This window comes from Pseudorasbora parva, chromosome 1, assembly GCF_024679245.1.
Source record: "Pseudorasbora parva isolate DD20220531a chromosome 1, ASM2467924v1, whole genome shotgun sequence".
NCBI classification, from domain to species: Eukaryota; Metazoa; Chordata; class Actinopteri; order Cypriniformes; family Gobionidae; genus Pseudorasbora; species Pseudorasbora parva.
Window position 1 is genome coordinate 20,799,568 of NC_090172.1, and position 20,642 is coordinate 20,820,209.

General features: G+C 37.7%; 1 protein-coding gene across 3 annotated transcripts in view; it reads right to left on the reverse strand.

Moving 5' to 3' along the window:
- The window catches only part of LOC137060852 (protein phosphatase 3 catalytic subunit alpha), a 186,235-nt gene extending 165,973 nt beyond the window's left edge, over positions 1-20,262 (reverse strand). Inside the window, exon 1 of one of the 3 annotated variants that reach the window (XM_067432462.1) lies at positions 19,972-20,032. In XM_067432462.1, the coding sequence (XP_067288563.1) occupies positions 19,972-20,032 (61 nt within the window). Of the gene's footprint in view, positions 1-19,971 lie in introns of all 3 variants that reach the window. The other 2 variants (XM_067432460.1, XM_067432461.1) reach the window with 2 other exon arrangements.
- Positions 20,263-20,642: the final 380 nt, after the last annotated feature.

Sequence of the window (20,642 nt, forward strand, 5' to 3'; positions counted from 1 at the left end):
TGGAGATCCCAATGATAGGGCAGGTGTATGACCTGCTAAACTTGGTCTGGAAAACATACCATTTTAGGCCCAAATCTATGAGGGCTCATCTGGGTCAATGTAAATGCTGAGTGAAGGGGACTCGGTGGCTGCCCCATGTGTCCAGGTCTCTGGAAACATTCCTCAAAAAAGGAAAAGACCACGCTCTCCAAAGCCCAGGACAGTTTACTGCTGTTTATTTGCATATGGACCACCTGGCAGGTGCCTCAGCCAATGTGGAAATTGCTGGAACAGCCACAAAGGTAAGGAGTTTCAGTATTTTATGATATCAGAATGATTATTAAGTCATTTTGTACATAGGCAGGAAATGATTAATAAGGTGGTTGATCTGTGTGTTTACATTACATTTCAGATCAAACTCACTATGGAGGACGGGACATTTGTGGCATTCTGCCATTTCCTGCCAGACCTTTTCTCTTATATTAGTCAGTTCAGCCTACTTTTGCAGAGAAATTATCCTACCTCAAGTAAAGGATGGGTAAGAGGGGGATTGGGTGAAATACGTATTATTTATCATTAATAAATATACATGCTAAACAAATGATTGTGTGCCAGGCTGTCAGTGGGATTGAAAACCTTTTAGTCACCATAGAAGTCTTGGCAGCCCAACTCAAACTTGGTGGAATTCTAAGCACCTTCTGTGCTGCCATGCAAGAGCAGCGTCACCAGACTCAGGACAATAAAAGAAAGGAGTTCAGGTTTCAGGTAAATATATTTAAGTTATCTGGTGTTTAATTTTAGAAATAAACTGTAAAATGTACAGAATGTTCTATTTAAAATTTTATTTTAATCTAGGAAGTCAACCTTTCAAAACTGGTAGAAGGCGAATCCCTCAAAGCTGCCCCCAGACTGCAGCGAGCAATCAAAAGGACATGCAAGTCCTCGGTGAAATACCTGAGAAACAGATTCAGTGGCCTGCTAGGTAAGTTGTTCATCATATTGCAATTACATCCAAAATGACACACTTAAGTTCTATGTTGATTAAATGCATTCATCTTCCCTCACATCTCCCTATTCACTGAAATGAGAGAGTGAGGGGGAGATGTGAGAAAAAAAATTTTGTCCGGGACTTTTTTACTGCGCCGAGCTGAAGTACTCTCAGAAGTGCTATTCCGCCATACATTATAATTCTCCTTTTTAATCCGATTAGAGAAGCGCCACGTTTTATTTTGTCACCATACTTGATCGTTCAACTATTCGTGTAACTATATTTAAAGGGGTACTTCAGCGCTGGGAAGATGAATCTGTATTTAAACTGGGTCATCAATGCAGTAGAAATGTGAAATTATTTTTGAATTTGGTGCCTTCTAGACTGAGAAAAGACAGAAAATGTATTTTTGTCTCATGGGGATGAAAGACTACAATGCCCAGAATGCTTCACTGCCCTGTGAGGCCATTCCCAAAGCCACCAACTTGATTACTGTGACTGAGTTGAAGACACTACAATTAAAAACTGAACGTGTCTGTTAAATGTAATGAGTGAGTCACTGCGCAAGTGTCACAGCACAGAGCACTAACTGCAGGAGGGATATTACATTTAACATCATGAGCTGATGAGCCCGTGATGAGAGCTGAGGTAATCGCGACTACACTCGTGGCATACATTCACAACGCGAGTTCAGTCTGGCGCGTTTCAGTTCATGCCTTTGCAAGCTTAACTTTCATAGAAATTAATTTGAGAAGTTAAAACACTTACATTGCTCACCATAGCTCTGTTTAAATGAGTGCCTGTAGCTGCAACCTGAGCTCTCCCTGCCAGCTGAGTGTAATTTCCCATCCCCCATGCACGAGTTCAAAACATGCGGAAATGGCTCACTCTGCTGGCTGTAGTCTTTAGGCTTATTCCAAACATTTCTCATATGATGCAAATATCGTCAATTGCCATCATAGGAGGAATTTTTCCAAGAATTAAAATGCATAAATCTCTTGTCTCAGGGGGATATGAGGGGGGAAAGCACAATCATTTGAATATACTCCAGGGTTTCTACTGATACAAAGCCATATGCTAATCGCTGAAGTAACGTGGAGGTGTTTGGTACTTCTAACTTGATCTCTGTTTGGTTCCATACGCCCCGTTTCCACCAAAATTACCCGGAACATTTTGTACCAGGAACTTTTTTACAGGAACTTTTCTCCGCCCCAGACCTGCAACTGTCTACGTTTCCACCGTGATAAAGTTCCGTGAAGATTAGGCAAATTAGTCCGGTGATGTAGGACTGCGCGCGACTGCTCCTCCAAGTCAGTGATGGACAGTAATAATTTTTGTGTGTACTGATTGAAAGATTTAGTGGACTGTTTACATGAGACGTTATCTAAACTGATCTGGTGTTTACATGTGATGACTTTCAATCGCAATCATTTTGTCACATGCAGTTTGTCTGCCGCATCAAAAATGTCGCCGCTGTTTTCTCCAGCAGCTGGAATGTGTTAACTGTAGCCATAGCAACTCTTAACGGCCACCAGGACTAATACAGTGTTATATAATAAGCTATTTATCTGTTGTAAAGTGTAATAATCATCTCAGAAAAAAAAAAATCTTCTGTCAGGCGCAGTTAAAGTAAAAACTGCCTGGGGCAATATACGCTGTGTCATTATTCCAACATTATCTTCATAACTTACGAAATAAAAAGTTTACCCCTCAGAAAAATTAACTTTCCTCTCTTGTCAACATGAGCGCGGCGTGCAATGTCAGGTCATGTAAGGACACACACTTAAAAGTAATCGGTCAGGTTGTTTACATGGTGAAAAATAAATTGTAAAAAAATGAATAACGAGTATGGAAGAGATTCAAGCTGTGCTGCTTTTGCTGGTTATGTATAGGTTTACTAAGAGGTAATTAACAACGACAGAAAAGAGCACTAATATGCAGATTCAGCAGCATGCAGAATTCAGAAAGCTTGTAAAGCTAGATTTAAAATGACAATGTATATTATTATCAGCTATTACGGACACTGCACTTGAGATGACTGAGACGAACGCGCGCCATCAGACAGAGAGCAAGGCTGATATTTACTGAACGCAGAACGAACCTCACAAAAGACTTTTAAAAATGCAGGTTGAAATAAAATGCTGCGTGAGCTAAACCAATCAGCATGTACAGCGCCCAAGTCCCGCCCTCGAAAGTTCCTGAACTTTGAAAAAGTACTACCTCGCGAGCAGGGCCGGTTTGAGGGGGAAATATTTACCCGGAACTTCATTTAGACCCTGGTTCCTGAGGTCTAAACACACCGAGTACCACCCAAAGTTCCTGGTTCCTGGGTAAAGTTCCTGTGGTGGAAACGGGGCTATAGTGAATGAACTGGGCATAGTGGGCTAAGCTAAATGCAATCAGATCGTCACCGCGCCTTTTCCCGCACCGCGAAATTAAGAGCACTCACTGAGACGAGAGAGGTATGTATCAACTCGTTTTAGTTAAGGGAATAACATAATTTAATATGAAAAAGCAGTGAAGTAACCCTTTAAGGAAATTAAAACAGATCATAATTAACAGTGACATGATTTCGTTATGTATGTGCTGAAACGGAATGTAATTGCAGAACAACAACAATGTCCCAACATAAATGAACCTACAGCCACAAACTGCTCATTCAAAGCCATTCTAGCAGTTTAACCCAAGCCTGGTTTTGTGAAAGAAATATATTTGCCTAAAGCATTTAAGCAATGTTAACCATAATAATCAAGGCATGTTTTCACACTTAAACATGTGGATGATTAATAGTAAAATCAAAAATCATAGTATTGAAAAAATGTTTTATGACAATGTATTCACAAAAGCAATCACTTTATTACCTCAAATATGCACTTATGCACACGCTTGAGACTATTTAGCACAAAATCTCAAAATACATCAGAAGAGAAACTAAATAACATGATATGGCACATATTGCTATTTCTAATTGCTGATATTCAATATTGTCTAGACCCAAGTTGTGTGCACATCATTTATACTAGAAACCTAGTACAGTCAATTTAGTTAGATTCTTCTAAAGGACATCAATGCACTGTGACCTGAGGGAGACAAGTAATTTCAGCGGAAATATTTAGGAATATGATATTTGGTTCACATCTGAACCAGGGCTCATTACACTATGTTCTTCATGATGTGGATGTTGGTGACAACAGGTGCCACTAGTTGAAAATGTTACAAAGCAGCTGACAAGTTACCAGAAGCCCTAAACACTTCAGTGATTATGAGATGAAGACGATAAAAAAAATAAACACCACTGATAGTGGTCTTGATGACAGAAATAGACAGGTATTAAACGCACATACACACACACACAGGGCACAAATCATATTTCACAGAGCTGAACCAAATGTTCTTTCCTTAGAAACCATTTGCATGAACACATTTGTCTGCAGAGCTGGTGCAGACGTTTAAAAGAAGCTAATCTAGGCTTATATGATTCTAAAATATCAAATATAAGGACACATTTTCATGTACACATTTATCCAGACTTCCCAGCAATCATCAGGGCAGCATAGGGGTAATGCTAGTAAAAATGTGTAAGATTGGTCCCATTACATTCAGTGAAGTTAAGGCACTCATCCATTCAAAAGGCCCATAATATGCTAAGGCTCACTGCTTTCCTCTGCTCCATATATCCACAACCTGTGCTAAAGTAATGACAACAGAATTTAATGAGGGCTCATGGTATGCTCAGGCAGTATTAGTGGGAGTGGAATAGGGTCATGAGGGGTTTCAGTACCACAGACGGACTCCAGCGCATTGCTGATGTCATTTGCAGGGCGACAAACCACCACGAAGAGCCTCAGGCTGAAATGCATAAACTAGCACACATTCCACACACCTCTTGCAATGGTTAAAGTCATGCTAGGCCCACAGAGACATACTAATAGGTTGAACAACAAGGCTAAGCAAACAATCTTTATGATATGAAGTAGAAAGCTAAAGTTTATTTAAAACAAATATTAGTATTAGTGGATTGCACTAGTTTTGAAATGATCAAAATGACAAATAAAAAAGTAATTGAACAATAAACTAAAGAAGATGGTAATGCTCTATTTTGATTGTCTGATGCTAATAGGTTACAATAATCTATAAAATCTTGCTTATAAGTTGTTTATAAGTGTGTTAGAAGGGGTTTCGTTTACTCACAGAGATGAAGAAACTACAAATAATTTAAAGTCTTTGTTGTTGTTGTAATACAGCTGTGACTTTAGCTGCTTGTTCATAGCTACTTTAAAGATGCCCTAGAATGAAAAATGGAATTAACCTTGCCATAGTGAAATAATAAAGAGTTCAGTACATGGACATCACACTCAAACACCATTGCCTCCTACTTCTTATGTAAATCTCATTCATGAAAAACAACCATGGAAAAGTAAGTGCTTCTCAACATAACGCCATGTGACGCAATCTCTGCTGGGATCATTAATATGTACGCCCCAACATATGCATATGCCAGCACATGTTCATTGTCAGGCGGAACTGACGGAGCCGAATCATCAGGACTGCAGGTAAACAAGACAATTGAGGATAGCAAAAATGGCAGATCATAGACACAAATGATCATGTTCCAGGCTGTGCAGGGGATGTGAGGACTTTTCATACCCTTCCCACAGATAAAAAATGTCAACAGTCTTCGTTGATGTTTATTATAATCGGATACCGCAACAATTTAATTCAAAATCGTTCGTTTGCTTGGCCCATTTTAAGCAAGCTTTGCTCAGCGTCTTAAACTGAAGAAAGGGGCAATTACAGCTATATTCCTGCAAGCAGTAAGTAGTGATGTATTGACTGTTAAAACAATGTCTGATTAAATTTAAAGTTAAAACAATTTCTGATTAAATTTAAAGTTTCTTAGAGAGACAGCATTGTCTAGATAATGCAAAATGCTAGTACAGTAACAATAGGATACTCAAAGTACGATGTATAACCAAAACACCGGATAATATACTGATTTTGGCTTTGTCAGGGGGAAAGAAGAGTGTTCGTGCTTGCGGTTGCCAGATTTCAGTCCTTTAAATCCCCCAATCAGAGCTTTTCTGTGAAAAGAACACGTATACTATATGGTGTTTTACCTAAACATGTACAATCTGGCAACCAAGAGCTCTCTGGTGCACAGACGATCTGAAAACACCCATAAACAATTAAGCTGCAATTTATTAATCTCCATTTGAGATGTTCTGCTTAAAGTGTCATTCAGTCGGTCTGTGTTCTGTCAGGACAGTCAGGACTCACGAGCCGCTTTGCTGAACAACTGAACTGCTGTGTGCTGTGAGCTGCTGAAATAATATTAATATTAATATTAATATTAATATTAATATTAATATTAATATTAATATTAATATTAATATTCATGACTCTTCCAAATGAGGCAAAAAAGAGCATTACATCCCTGGGACAATTTATTGGGTTTAAATGGACCTGTAAAACTATATTTTGCCTTCAAATAAGCCACATACCCTCTATGTAGATATCAGAGAACAATTTAACATCAACAATAACAATTTGATCATGCCTCTTTTGCAGTAGAAAATACAGAGCAGACTCCCCAGACCAATGTTCAATTTAAAATTGAGCTTGGTCTGGTAATAGCCAGACAACTGTATACCTATATTAGCAATGTGTTTGTTGTCAAAATCAAAAATGTGTATATTTTTTATGATTTAAAAAAAAATGCCATTATTTTATTTCAAAAAGTTAATTGTTGTATTGTATTGACAAAATATGTTTGTTTGTTTTGGATATATATATTTTTTTTATTATATCAGATAACATTTTAATTCGCTCAGGTTACGATGCGCCCCCTCACATGTTACAATGTACCCCAATACATACTTTAAACCCCAAATGGATTTACACAAACTGAGACAGTGAAAAAGCGTTAGGTTGTGCCCTGCTCTCCCCTACTTCATACAAGATCAAGAATGAGCATTGGTGAGAACACAAACACATTTGGGAGGTACATTACATAACACGTTTTTTTGACTGGTTTTGAATGATGTGACTTCTCTGAATTTGTATTGCATCTATGCAATTTCAGACACACACTTTTCCATCCCGCCAGTCTGAACAGATGGACTAACCTCCTCTCACTGGAGGACCCCTGGGCTGACTATGTAGTGCCTGAGGAAAAAACCTCCACATGCATTCTGTCCAAGGCCATAAACAGTATGAAAGATACAGTACTATGTACAGGAGGAAAAGCGCACACTGGTTTGAGTGGGAGTGAGCTGAGGTCACCATGTGCATGTTAAGTGCACTCTGGTGGTGCTGTGATAGAAGTAAGGAGAGGGTACATATCAATTTTACAGAAACACAGCTGAGGTTGGACTGTTTTGGAACTGCAGTGACTGAGTAAGAGAGCTGTCATTAGGTGAAAGTGTCAATGCTGAAAAGGCTGCTCGCTCTGCAATCGTCTTTCTTTTCTCTCCTTCTATGCCGAATTCTGCATGCCTGTCACTTTAGCCCTCGCATCTTGGCAGCAGAGGAAGAGTGTTACAAACTTTCAACACCTCCGCCACATGAAAATGCCTTGACACTACACTCTCAGAAACTGTCCTGCCACTGACTGCTAGGTAAGTGGAGATCTCCAGTAATATACCTACCCACCTGAAGCCTCTGAGCAATATATTTACAAGTCAAACATTCTGTTGGCATACTGTCATCCATAAATATTGGTATAAAACACATTCCCACAAGTCAAAAAATGCACAGTACAAGGGGTAGTTGTAACCTATGTGAATTTTTGACTGTACAATTTGTCTGATAAACAATTTTTTTACCTTTTATGCAACAACAAACCCCCCACAAACATGACAATTTTAGTTGTTAGTAGTGCTGGGTGGTATATCGAGTTTGTACAATATATCGATATATTTTTTAGAGACGATATGGAATGAGGCAATACCGTTTATATCAAAATACAGTAGATTGATACGAATGCATCTGAAAAATAGCGGAGTACGCAGAATGAGCTCATGCAGGGAAACTGCATGATACAATTTGTCCTCAACATAGGCCTGTCACGATAACAAATTTTGCTGGACAATAAATTGGCAAAGAAATTATTGCGATAAACAATAATATTGTCAGTCTAATACCATTTTCATCTAAAATAATGATAATGGTATAATAATGCAGGTACACCTTTCGAAAGAGCAATAAACTTTAAATAAAGACTATTTAACACTGAAAATGGAAAACATTTTAAATATCCACAATAAATGAACAAAACAACCAAAAACAATAAAAGCAATGGACTCTTAGTCTGTTTACAAAAAATGCACTTGAATAAATACAAAAAACAATAAATACAACGGATGAAAACTGCAATGGATGATATTTTTAGGCGCATATTAGGGGTGGCACAGTTCACAAAACCCAAGGTTCGGTTCATATCACGGTTTTATGGGCACGGTTTTCAATTCTGTATAGTTCTTGTTGTTGTTTTTTCTTTTAATCGTTACCACTCCAGAAATTAAAATTGTAGTCCCCAACAAGGCTGGATAGGGCTATGGGGAAATTGCCAAGCAGCTTGGTGAAAAAAGGTCCAATGATGGAGCAATCATCAGAAAATGGAGGAAGCTATACATGACTGTCAATTTCCCTCAGACTGAGGAGATCCATGCAAGATCTCACCTCGTGGGCTCTCAATGATCCTAAGAAAGGTGAGAAATCAGCCCAGAACTACACGGGAGGAGCTGGTCAATGACCTGAAAAGATCTAGGACCACCGTTTCCAAGGTTACTGTTGGTAATACACTAAGACGTCATGGTTTGAAAATCGAGCAGAGCAAGGAAGGTTCCCCTGCTTAAACCAGCACATGTCCAGGCCCGTCTTAAGTTTGCCAATGACCTTTTGTATGATCCAGAGGAGTCATGGGAGAAAGTCATGTGGTCAGATAAGACCAAAATAGAACTTTTTGGTCATAATTCCACTAAACATGTTTGGAGGAAGAAGAATGATGAGTACCATCCAAAGAACAATTTGGGATTGTGCAGAGCCCTTTGAAGCCCTTCGAAGCATTTTGAAATGGCATTGAGTTGGACATTCAACCCATTGGTTGCCATTGGAGTACATTATATGGAAGAAATCCTGGAATATTTTCCTCAAAAAACAATTCTTTTTAACTTAAGAAAGAAAGACATGAACATCTTGGATGAGATGGGGGTAGGGCTGGGCGATATGGCCCCCAAAATATTATATAATATAATTTTCCATATCAGTCGATATCGATAAATATAACGATAAATGTAAAATCTTTATTTCTTTAAAGTTTAAAGCATATTATTGCTTCTGAGTGAAAGATGGAGAAAACACAGTTACTATGGGTTTAAATTATCCTTGGCCCCACTTAATATTAGGTGGTCTTAAGTACTATGGACTCACATCAAAAAATTATAAATAAGTACAATGTACTGTGTTCAAATTGTATTGCAAAACACCTTTGCTGATATTGAGTTGGGATATGGGTATAGTTAAGGGGGTCGCACACTGGACGCGGAGCTCGGCGGCGCTCGGCGGCGCGCCACATCTTTAAAATTCGAACACATTGTTTTCAATGAGTGTACGCACACCGGTGGCGGCATTCGACGCCTGTCCGCGGCGACTCAGGAAGTTGTTCTAAATCCTACCGCGCCACAGAACGCCAATTTAAGGCTTTATATTAAAAGTATATTATCGTTAAAGGGGGGGTGAAACACTCAGTTTCAGTCAGTGTCATGTCAATCTTGAGTACCTATAGAGTAGCATTGCATCCTGCATATCTCCGAAAAGTCTTTATTTTTTTTATAATTATATAAGAAAGATGCGCTGTTCCGAGTCTTTCCGAAAAAAGCCGAGCGGGTGGGGGCGTATCGTGTGAGCGGAGCTAAATAATGACGTGTGCGCGCCGCTGCTATTGTGTTGAGTCGAGTGCGTCGTAAAGCTGTGTCATCCCTAACAGCGGGAAAAAAACTTTATTCAAAATAAAAATATGGCTTTTAATCAGATACAGCCATACATCTATGATCCGTAATCAGACCCAGAGGCTGAAGTTGAACAGGAGCAGGAGCAAAAACGGCTAGAGCAGGACGTCTCTATGTGGTACAAGTTATACACTAACTATATAATATGCTTAGCGGCTTGTGTTATTTACATATTTATACTTGAATTATATCGTCGTATTTTTGTCTTTGAAGGTGTACATGTGGGAAGTGCAGTTGTGCACGTGTGTGTGTGTGTTTACGCGTGGTTTGTGTAGACAATTGTAACGTTAGTAAGCGGACTGGTTTTGCACGGCAGGCTAAGTTAGTGTTTACATAGAAAGACATGGAATAGTAGCGCATTTGAATGAAGAAGCGCGCTTATTTAGTTCAACATATTTCCCCACTCTTTGTGTATTGTTGTTTGGAGTGCTTTTACAATACACAAACATAAAGTTACACATATAGTGGCCAGCTAAACAAATGTACACGCACTACACATCGCATGCTCCATTGATCAATTAACTATACGTGATCAGGTTTGGGCTACTTGATGAGCATAGGCAAAAACACAGACATTTGAAGCAGTCTTACTCACCGCCTGCGGTTCTAACGTTGGGACCTTTATCGTTGGGACTGCTCCATCCTTCAGCATTAGGCGATCGGAAAATCCGGCGTCGAGCTGGGCCTTGTTTATGAAACAGTCGGCACCGAAATGCAGCGAACAGATATAAACATTCGCGCAACTCAGTTGCTGATCTGGAAAAGCAAATTCCATCCACTGTTGCCTTACCGCGGGGTTTTTGGGGAATCGGTGCAGGACTGTCTTGGTCTGGCAACCAAAAACGCACTTTTTTGGTGACATTGTAATTGTGCACATCACCTGTGCAGCGCATCCTACAAGCCAGCGCTTTGATGGGCGTAGCCTGTTACTTTCGCTCTCTCTCTCTCTCTCTCTCTCTCACGCGCTTCCGGTAGAATTGTCCGTAAGGCCCATACAAGGAAATTCCGCCCCCATTAACGTCAAGGGGACGCATGATCGCAAAAAGCTTGCCGAAACTTATGACTAACCGGAAGTAGTATTTTTGACAAAGAAATACTCCCATCAAACGTCCACCTTAACTTTTGAAAATTTGTCCATGTTTAGTATGGGAATCCAAGTCTTTAACAGTGTAATAAGATCAGTATGCATGAAACAGCATTTCACCCCCCCTTTAAGGTATAATGATTTCACCCTTTGCTACAAGACACATTTGTTTTACATTCTGAGTTCAACAGCTTGAATAAAGTCTAAACATATTTTGGGGAAATGTATAATAAACGTAGCCTTTTCAAATCCTTTTAGAATGTGCGCGTCCGGTGTGCGATACCTCAGACGCTGTGCGGCGCGGCGCAGCGCCGAGCTCCGCGTCCGGTGTGCGACCCCCTTTAGGGACAGGTGTGGTGGTTTTTGGGTAAGTTTAAGGATAGTGTTAAGTGTAAGCGAAGTGGCAACTGTGTAATTACAAATGTAACTACAAAAAATAATTACAGATGTAATTACATGCAAGTATTTTAAAGTAATTTAAAATGTAAGTACAATGTAAAAACATGTATGTACAAAATACGTGCAATGTATCAAATGATTAATTAAGTGTTAGTACATAGTACTTAAGGAAACCTCATATAAAGTGGGTCCCTATCCTTTATTGTCAAAACATGACAAACACTTCCCAAACAATTGAACAATTTATTAAAACTAAGGTAGATTTATTCATTACTAATACAAGCAATAGTAATAGAATAGATTATTAGTATAAATATAATAAATAGCCATAATAAAATATATAACTGAAATATAACATTTGGCTCTACTGACTGCAAATCAAAAGTCAAAGTGTTTTGTCAATAAATAAATTGTAAATGTTTTTCAATAAACAATAAATGTTTGTCAATAAACAAAAATAAAAATAAAATAATATTTCTGGTCAGCATGCCAAACCATATAAATAAATGACATTGACAATATAAATAAAACCAAAATCTTAACTGTGGTCAGCATTTGTTTTACTCTACAATATATATCAATAATATAATTAATAATTGTCTAAGTAGTAAAACACTAAAAATGCACACAGGCAAAAAATGCTTTTAAAGTTTAGAAACATTTTGAGTACCTCCTCTTATGCCTCACAGTGGATTGGTCCACCGCGCTTCTTGACACACACACACACACACACACACACACACACACACACACACACACACACACACACACACACACACACAGTGGGCTGGCCGGGAGAAAGAGTAGAATGTTCAGTAGTTGTGGAACTCCAATAAGCAAGTCTATTTTATTCACTTTAAACATCATATGAAATTATTTATCTTTTGATACAGGAGATGCTGAGTCATTAATACATCACCAAAGACAAACAATTACCGATGTATTTTTCCACAAGTCTGATGTTTTAGTGATTATAGTTTGGTAACGTTAGCTTGTTCTAAGTCACCCACTACAACTAATAAGGTGATAAGCCTATGCTTGAACTGATATTAGGCTAATGTAGATGTACCACTGTGTCGGGCTCAATGCTGTATGGAAGAAAAAGCAAGATACCGGTAATTTAATAATTACAATATTTCGTGTGGTGAACCTATGATAAGCAGTGCACGTGCATTGCTCTGTTTTATGTCGGATGGGATAGCTAAAATATCTCCAAACCTCTGAAGTTGAACGAACTTTCTTGTCAAAGATATATGTGTTTTGAAGTGAACAATTCCTTTCAACACTTTCTTTATTTTTTATACATTTATATTTGTAATGAAAAATAGCAACATACACATTTAGAAACTATAGCTACATGCCACAGTTGTAATATAAATCTTTAGTGAAAAATCTATTGCCTTATAAAAGATAATCTGTTATTATATACTTAATAATTTTATATTATATTATGATCCAAGTTATTCAACTAAATATACAAATAGAATTAATTAATTAGGTCTTATTTAACTCTAGAAACTATAATACTGTTCTGCCAACATTTTCGCCATTTGATAAATTAATGATAACATCCTGTTTTCTCCAGAACGACATTACAGCCAAATCTTGTTATTGTCCTGTTTAACACTGTGAAGCTGCTTTGAAACAATCGTCATTGTAAAAGCACTATATAAATAAAGTTGATTGATTGATTGATGTTTTGTACTTGCTTGTTTTGTTTGGGGGGGGGGGGGGTGAGCTCTTCTCTAAACAAAGTTTCTTTGTTTTAATGAATGATTCCTCAGTTAGTTGCCTTTTTGAACAAACCATTATTTTATTAATTATTTAGTTAAAGCTACAACCTGCCAGAACTAACACAGCACACATCATCTTTATTTATGGAAGTTACATACCGAAATCATGCAAAGATAAATTACGTGACACAGACATTTCCCATGAAAAAAGGTAAAAAGTTAAAAATAGGATCTACCTTCATAATGATAGTCAGAATACAAGACAAAATAACACAAGGGACTGTACCTGCAATTAATGGTTTTTAAGAGGTTTACAATGTAATAAAGTTGATAGCACAACTGTGTTTGTGTAGGTGAGTGGGAGTCAACAGAAGGGAGTCTTTCTCTACAGGTGTCTCAACATTGAGATATGTCATGTTACTTAAGGTTCTGTTGCTAAAAATGACTCAGCTATCCAGCAGGGATCAGCTACCGAGATGGTGGGTTTCCCCCTCGCTGTGTGCAGTGCCCGCGTCTCCTTCAAGAGTCAAATGTCACATGTTATCGGTCTTCAACTACAGCATAAAACCAACAGACAATGGTCTCACGCTGAGTTTAGATGGACTTCACAGGGAGAAGTAAAAAACTATGTTGTCTACTTTCCAGACAGCCAGTTCTAACCTTATCAGAGTGGAATACGCAAAACATAATAATAATACAGTCTTGAACAAAGTAAAGAGATATGTGAAAAGTAAAGAAGGTATCTTATCTTGTCCTTTCATGGTAGAGCATTATTATTAGGGAATGCTTAAAAAAAACTGATCGCTGAAAGTGAAAACACAAAGTAAGAAATTCTACTACTACTGTGCCTGATACTCCTGAAACAATCTGTGATTATTTGTTTGTACTGAAGCACACTTTTAAATTAAACCTACTGTTTGCGGATTAATCTGCCTCAATGACACCCAGTGTACAATTTGACACCGCTCTGCACTTTCCACTGCATATACAAATCGCTGGTTTCAAACCAGACACAACTAACGTCAGGGGCCAAGGGCTGGATAATAACAACAATAATATTTTTAAATAACAACTTCTCACTAGAGAGATTGACACAAAACAATACTAGATCACCCTATACACACAAAACAACAAAATAAGCTCTGTAGACTGCAAGCAACTGATGTGGCTAGGGATGGAAAAAAATAGATATAATTCAAAAATGTATGGTTGGTAAGAATTTTTGTAACTTTTCTTAGTTTAAGGATTATTTATACTTTGAGCTGTCAGATTTGATTTTGTGAAATGTCAGTTTAATGTCATCAATCTTTGCATGTATATCAGTATGTGCTCCGACATAAAGCAGTTTAGAGTGAAATAATTTTGAAGACAAAATTGTCCATCTTTTGCTGCTAATTATGCATTATATCTATATTAAATGAATTAGTAATTATGTATAATTCATAATATAATTATTATTTTACAATTAATATTAAACTTATTTACACGTGCATACATATCACTGCAGCAGATTTTTATTATCGCCTTGTTGAATTTAATGATATTTTTTCACAACAATCTCTTATTCTTCAGCAGAGAAGCGAATTGCACTAGCTCTCTCACGAGAAGTTTGATACTGACGCTCTGCATGTTCTGTGTGATTGGCTGTTTGTCACACATGTCACTTTCAGATGCACATGCTTAACCCTTGTATGGTGTTTGGGTCTGTTGGACCAGTTTTCATTTTTTATCAAAAGAAAAATGATATGATTAATTATTTTTTCAAACTGAGACTCATTGGCCTTGGCTCATTTTCTGTGAGGAATATATATCAGAAGACATTTTCAATGACCATACACTGTACACCCCCCTACACATTTATATTACACACAGGATGTTCGGGTCCACTGGACCCGGGGCTAATAAAAGTGTGTAAATTGTAGGTCCTGTGTAACTTTACTCTGTCCTCCTCCTGTCAGGGCCTGCTGTTAGTCTGTGTGTGTTCATGTATATGGTTTATGAGGACACAAATGTGTATAATGACATGGGCATTACAACATAAACATGGTTTATGACGACATTTGTGCCCTTATTATAACATGTTTACCCTACCCCTAGACCTACCCGTCACAGAAAACTTTTGGCAATTTCGGAATTTCAAAAAACACCATTTAGTATGTTTTAGTATAAGTTATACTAAAACATACTAAATGGTGTTTTTTGAAATTCAAAAATTATATATCCAGATATATATATATCCAAATTATATATATTATACAGTTTGTACATTAGAAAACCAGTATGCCTATGAAGAGTACCCATACACCACATATCCAAGTGTCCGTGTGTGTGTGTTTGTGTGTGTGTGTGTGTGTGTGTGTGTGTGTGTGTGTGTGTGTGTGTGTGTGTGTAAGAGTGAGATTGTGTGTAAGAGTGAGTTTTGTTTCTACCCCTGCCGTTACCACACGAGGTTGCAATTCTTAAATGTGATCTAACAAAGGTAAACAGAAAATATTAACGGTATATGCTATTTACATTGCTTGTAATTGGGATGAAGTAAACATCTGTTGAGTATTTTAACATAACATTTTTGATTGAGTTGAATTAAAAACCCAAAAATGCAGCGGGTCAACCAGACCCATGAACACTGGCTGAGTAACACAAATATGAACACCACACAAGGGTTAAAGTGTGAGTTTACCCAAAAATGAAAATTATGTCATTAACTTCTCACCCTCATGTCATTCCAAACTATAGATGCACCGATTGCAATTTTCTTTGGCCGATTCCGTTTTCTGATTTTTTTGGTAGTGAGATTGGCCGATGCCGATTTTTGCCAATAATTGAAAGAAAATACAAACAAAAATCAATTTTTTCTTTAAAGCAAAATTATTTTTGCCGCTTCATAAAATTATTGTAGAGCCACTGCAGTGAGATGGGCTTTGTAACAACGTCTTTAGTGTCTTTTATGGGTCTTGAGAGAGGAAATGATATTGGTGTCAATGAAAGCCTGTCTGAGCCATCAGATTTCAACAAAAATCTGTTGAAAGTCTTACGGGTGTCAAACGACAAGTTAAGTAATTAATGACATCATTTTCATTTTTGGGTGAACTAACACTTTAAGTATTAAATGTCACTTTTGGTCAATTGCATTTTTGCTCAATTAAATAATAATATAATATACATAAATATAATATAAAAATAAAATAAACATTTCAAAGATGTGAACTCTAAATAAGTAAGTAAGTAAAAAAATCTGTAATAAAAACAAATAAATTAAACTACAAGCAATAGCAGAAATAAACACAATAGAACAAAGATACAAATTAAATGAACAGCGCTTTTCAGGGTTTTCATGTAGATGTAACAGTTGTTAGATACAGATAGAAAGATTAGGTAGAGAAATTTAATAAAGTAATCAAATGTAAAATAACACTGCATAGTTTTCACTGTATAAATTAAATATATTGATTCATTAATTCAATTATAGATTAAAAGAGTCAAGAGTATTGAGTGTTGAGTATTTTTGTCAGTAGGTCTTTTTTGTGTTTTTTTTTCCAATTGATCTTTTTGTTTATTTTTGTCAATGGGTCTTTTTTGTTTATTTTTGTCATTGGGTCTTTTTTGCTTATTTTTGTCATTGGGTCTTTTTTTCCTTTTTTGTTTGATTAAAACAGAGCAGCAGGTACTATTAGGCTGCTGTCACTTTAAGACAATTCACGGATCTAATACACTGATACAGTTACTATCTTATGTTTCTATCTTGACTGTTTATGCACATTTAAGACATAACCGACTATGTTTACTAGGATACTCTGCAATAATTTTGTGTGAAATTGTCTGTTCAAGAGCATGAAGAAGTGAAAGAATTCCATTTAAAATGTTTAAAATAGCAAAGTTTAAAACAAGTGCCAATGATAAACTTTCATGACCATACATCACTGGCCCAATTGTTAGTGACAGTTCTGTCAACTCTTGGTCATTGGGCAGTCCTGTCGAGCCCTGCATTCCCTGACGGTGCATAAAGCTCACTCACCAGGCAATGAAATTATATCTGCACTAAACTTTTCTTAGCCTCTAACTCAATCACAGGGTGACTGTGATCGTGCAATTTACTAGCCATTGTCTATTTAAAAATGTTTTAGTTGCCTAGTAGGGATGTGACGGTGATGACATTTTCCCACCGGTTAATCGACGCGTGACATAAAAGGAATAAAAATATTAAGCTTCCATATGCATGAACTGAAAACGCACCAGTTCACTCACAGTAAATTACAGTTTGTCTGTGTATGTACGTCCATGCACATTTTAGTTTGGTTTTTGAATTAGCACCAATTTGGGGTGGGTTATTTGAAATGTGGGTTCATTAGCCTATTATTCTTAATGAAAAACAAAAAAACACAATACAATGACAAACTCCCTTTAATAGCCACTTTTACATTTCAGTCTACCTCAGTCTGCTCTTCGCTCTCATGATGAATCTGACTCCAACTCATTCAGATCATGCTTTATTAAGCTAACACCGGCAACACCGACTATAGTAGCAAGTCTATTGCCTAACTTGAAATAGTGTAGATAGACAATAGACAAGAGATAGTGAATACAATTAATCTGGATTTTAAAACATATTCTCTTGGTTTGTTCAGTACCACTTATGTAATTTTTAGATCGCAAGTCAATAGAACCGTGGGGGTTTGCAGTACAAGAACCAACACCATTTTGGTGAAAATGGGCTAAGAGAGTGCAAAAAAAGTCTAAATGAACAGCAATCTTGAATTTAGCAATTTGTCCCATAGTGAGTCACACCCAAGGACCATTTTAGAGTCTTTCCCAGTGTCCGTCTGTCTCTGTAACTTCTTTGTCAGTCAGCTTCCTGAACACATAAAGGCTCTATTAGCATTAGGAGTAGGTAAAAAAAAAAGTGGCAGTATGCAACATTACATAAAAGATCCTTGCCTGGTGAGGATAATTTAAAACCAAGGACACCCGACTAAAAGCTTCAACTCTCAACAGCTTAGAGCAAATGGCAGATAATAGATCTGTCTGATTGAGCGCTGCTCTGTCAGAAGCTACAAAAGAAATCATCAGCGCTAAACTGTTCACTCAAATTCAGCTTCTCTATCTGATCAAACTGGCACAGAAGTCTCCTAAGGTTTTTACAGGTTATTATTATTAGTTTTTTTTTTTTTTTTTTTTTTTAAGGAAAGGATTTTGTTAATGGTGTGAAGATGTTAAAAACGGAGCTATATAGATTTTAATTGTCAATAAACAAAACAACACCATAAACAAGAGAAAAGCCAAGCTGTGGAAGCTGAATAAGCATGATCTGAATAATGATGCAGCACTTACAATAAAATACTGCATTTTCCCAAACAACATATTACATTTTGTAAACAAGTATGGGAGTCAAGTGACATGTTGAATAAAAGAATGAGAAATAGCTGTGCTATGCACTTTTATATCACCTATTTTTAAGGCTGAACAACATACTGTATATTACAAAACACAGCATAAACACCATATAGTCTTTTGAGGATATGTTTCTTATGGTGCTGCAGATAATACCACGGTCCTGACCAACCGCCTTAAGCCCCTTAACTCAGAAGGGGCATTTAGGACTTCTGGAGCTTCCATTACTTAGATTTCCCTTATCAAGCTGACACATTGTGCAATAATCTCATTAAACATTTAAGTGCAACTCCTTCCTAAGGCACTCCCAGCCCTCGCCTTTCCATCTTCTAAGCAGTGAGAGGAAACCAATGTTTCATGGGGGCCACACTAAGAGCTGATAGGAGGAAAAAGGTAAGTGAGTTATCGTAGCAGCCCGGGCTCCTTTATGAGAGCAATCAATTCATATCAGATCCCCACACTTATAACCCGCTAGTCTGGCTACTGAATTAATTCAGTAAAGACATGTTTGTTAGGTATAGGAGGCTGTTGCATGGTTATGGCTGAGATGGGAGTTGTCATAGCTTTTGAGTTGTGGGATCCCTTACAGCTGGATCTGCTACAGTGATGCCTGATGATTGCAACAGCTATTAAAAGCCAGACAAGTTTATTGCTCGTTATGTAGGATGAAAAACATGAATAGGGCATTTGCAATAATGTTGCTCTTTGTGTGTTTCGGTACACCACTGTACAGCAGAGTGCTTTAAGCCAGAAAATTAGATCCAATGCAGTGACAGTAACAACAAAATAATAATGATAGCAACTGCCTTGATGAGGAAGAACAAATGGGACAGGACTGCAAGTGTGTCTGTTGAACTGAATGCATAGAGGAGCCACACTGAGAGAGATTGTTTCCAAACAGTCAGGGGCCCCAACCTGTCATATGCTGCCTAATGTCCAAAATAATCATCAGGCTGTACAAACGAGCATGCAATGCTCCTAAATCCAGTGTTACGTTGGCTCTTTAAAGCTGTAAGTATTGTGCAAGATCCACATTTTGTCCAAAAGAACATGCGCGCAACAACACGCCCATTAAAACTCACGAACTACAACTGTTGCGAATAAAAACAGTTTGTTGACTTGAAAATTGAGGCTTTCTGTTGCATTTCTTTAGACAAATAAACCATGCAACCAACTCTGTCATAATTACAACTGTCTTTACTTCCTACTTTTACCAATACAGTCCAGCTACCACCCATTTGTCCATGGGCATTTATCATATTATAGAGCATTACCAAACCATAGGACGACTATTCAGTCCAGATACACGTTTACACTCAAATCTTGATGTTTTCTCACTTAAAATAGTCCATGATCCCAATCGCTCTTGAGCGGCATGGGGATTCTACTTACATTTAACCACTCTGTCCGTCGTGGATAACTTCGGATCATCATTCGGTTTGTTTTCAGACATGTCCAGTCAAATATGTGTCGATTCTCTCAGAAACTGTTCTTGAAAACGATCCGATGTACTTCCTTGCTCAACAACTCAACTCTTCCCCAAACGGGAGACGGCAGTGATATCGATCGCTTGTATCACTAGCCAAAAATACTTGCAACAGGGTGACAAATTTCAACGCTGTTACTGTAGCTCTGTCTGATTTACTGCAACACTGTATCAAGTTCTCAGGGAACGCAACCAAACTTGACAGCCGTGGAGGACACGCCTATTACCCTGATGGCGCCACTTATTGGAGGAGGGGACCCTCCCGCTCTGAAAATGTGCTTTCCCTGTGGTCTTCTGTGATGTCAATCATCAGTGTCTATGTGATTATTGTAATATTACAATTCTGTACTGGAATATTATTACAGTGTTTCATTTAACATGTGCAAGACTACTCTGCGGAAATTTCTCTCTCTCTCTCTCTCTCTCTCTCTCTCTCTCTCTCTCTCTCTCTCTCTCTCTCTCTCTCTCTCTCTCTCTCTCTCTCTCTCTCTCTCTCTCTCTCTCTCTCTCTCTCTCTCTCTCTCTCTCTCTCTCTCTCTCTCTCTCTCTCTCTCTCTCTCTCTCCATAGCTTCACGT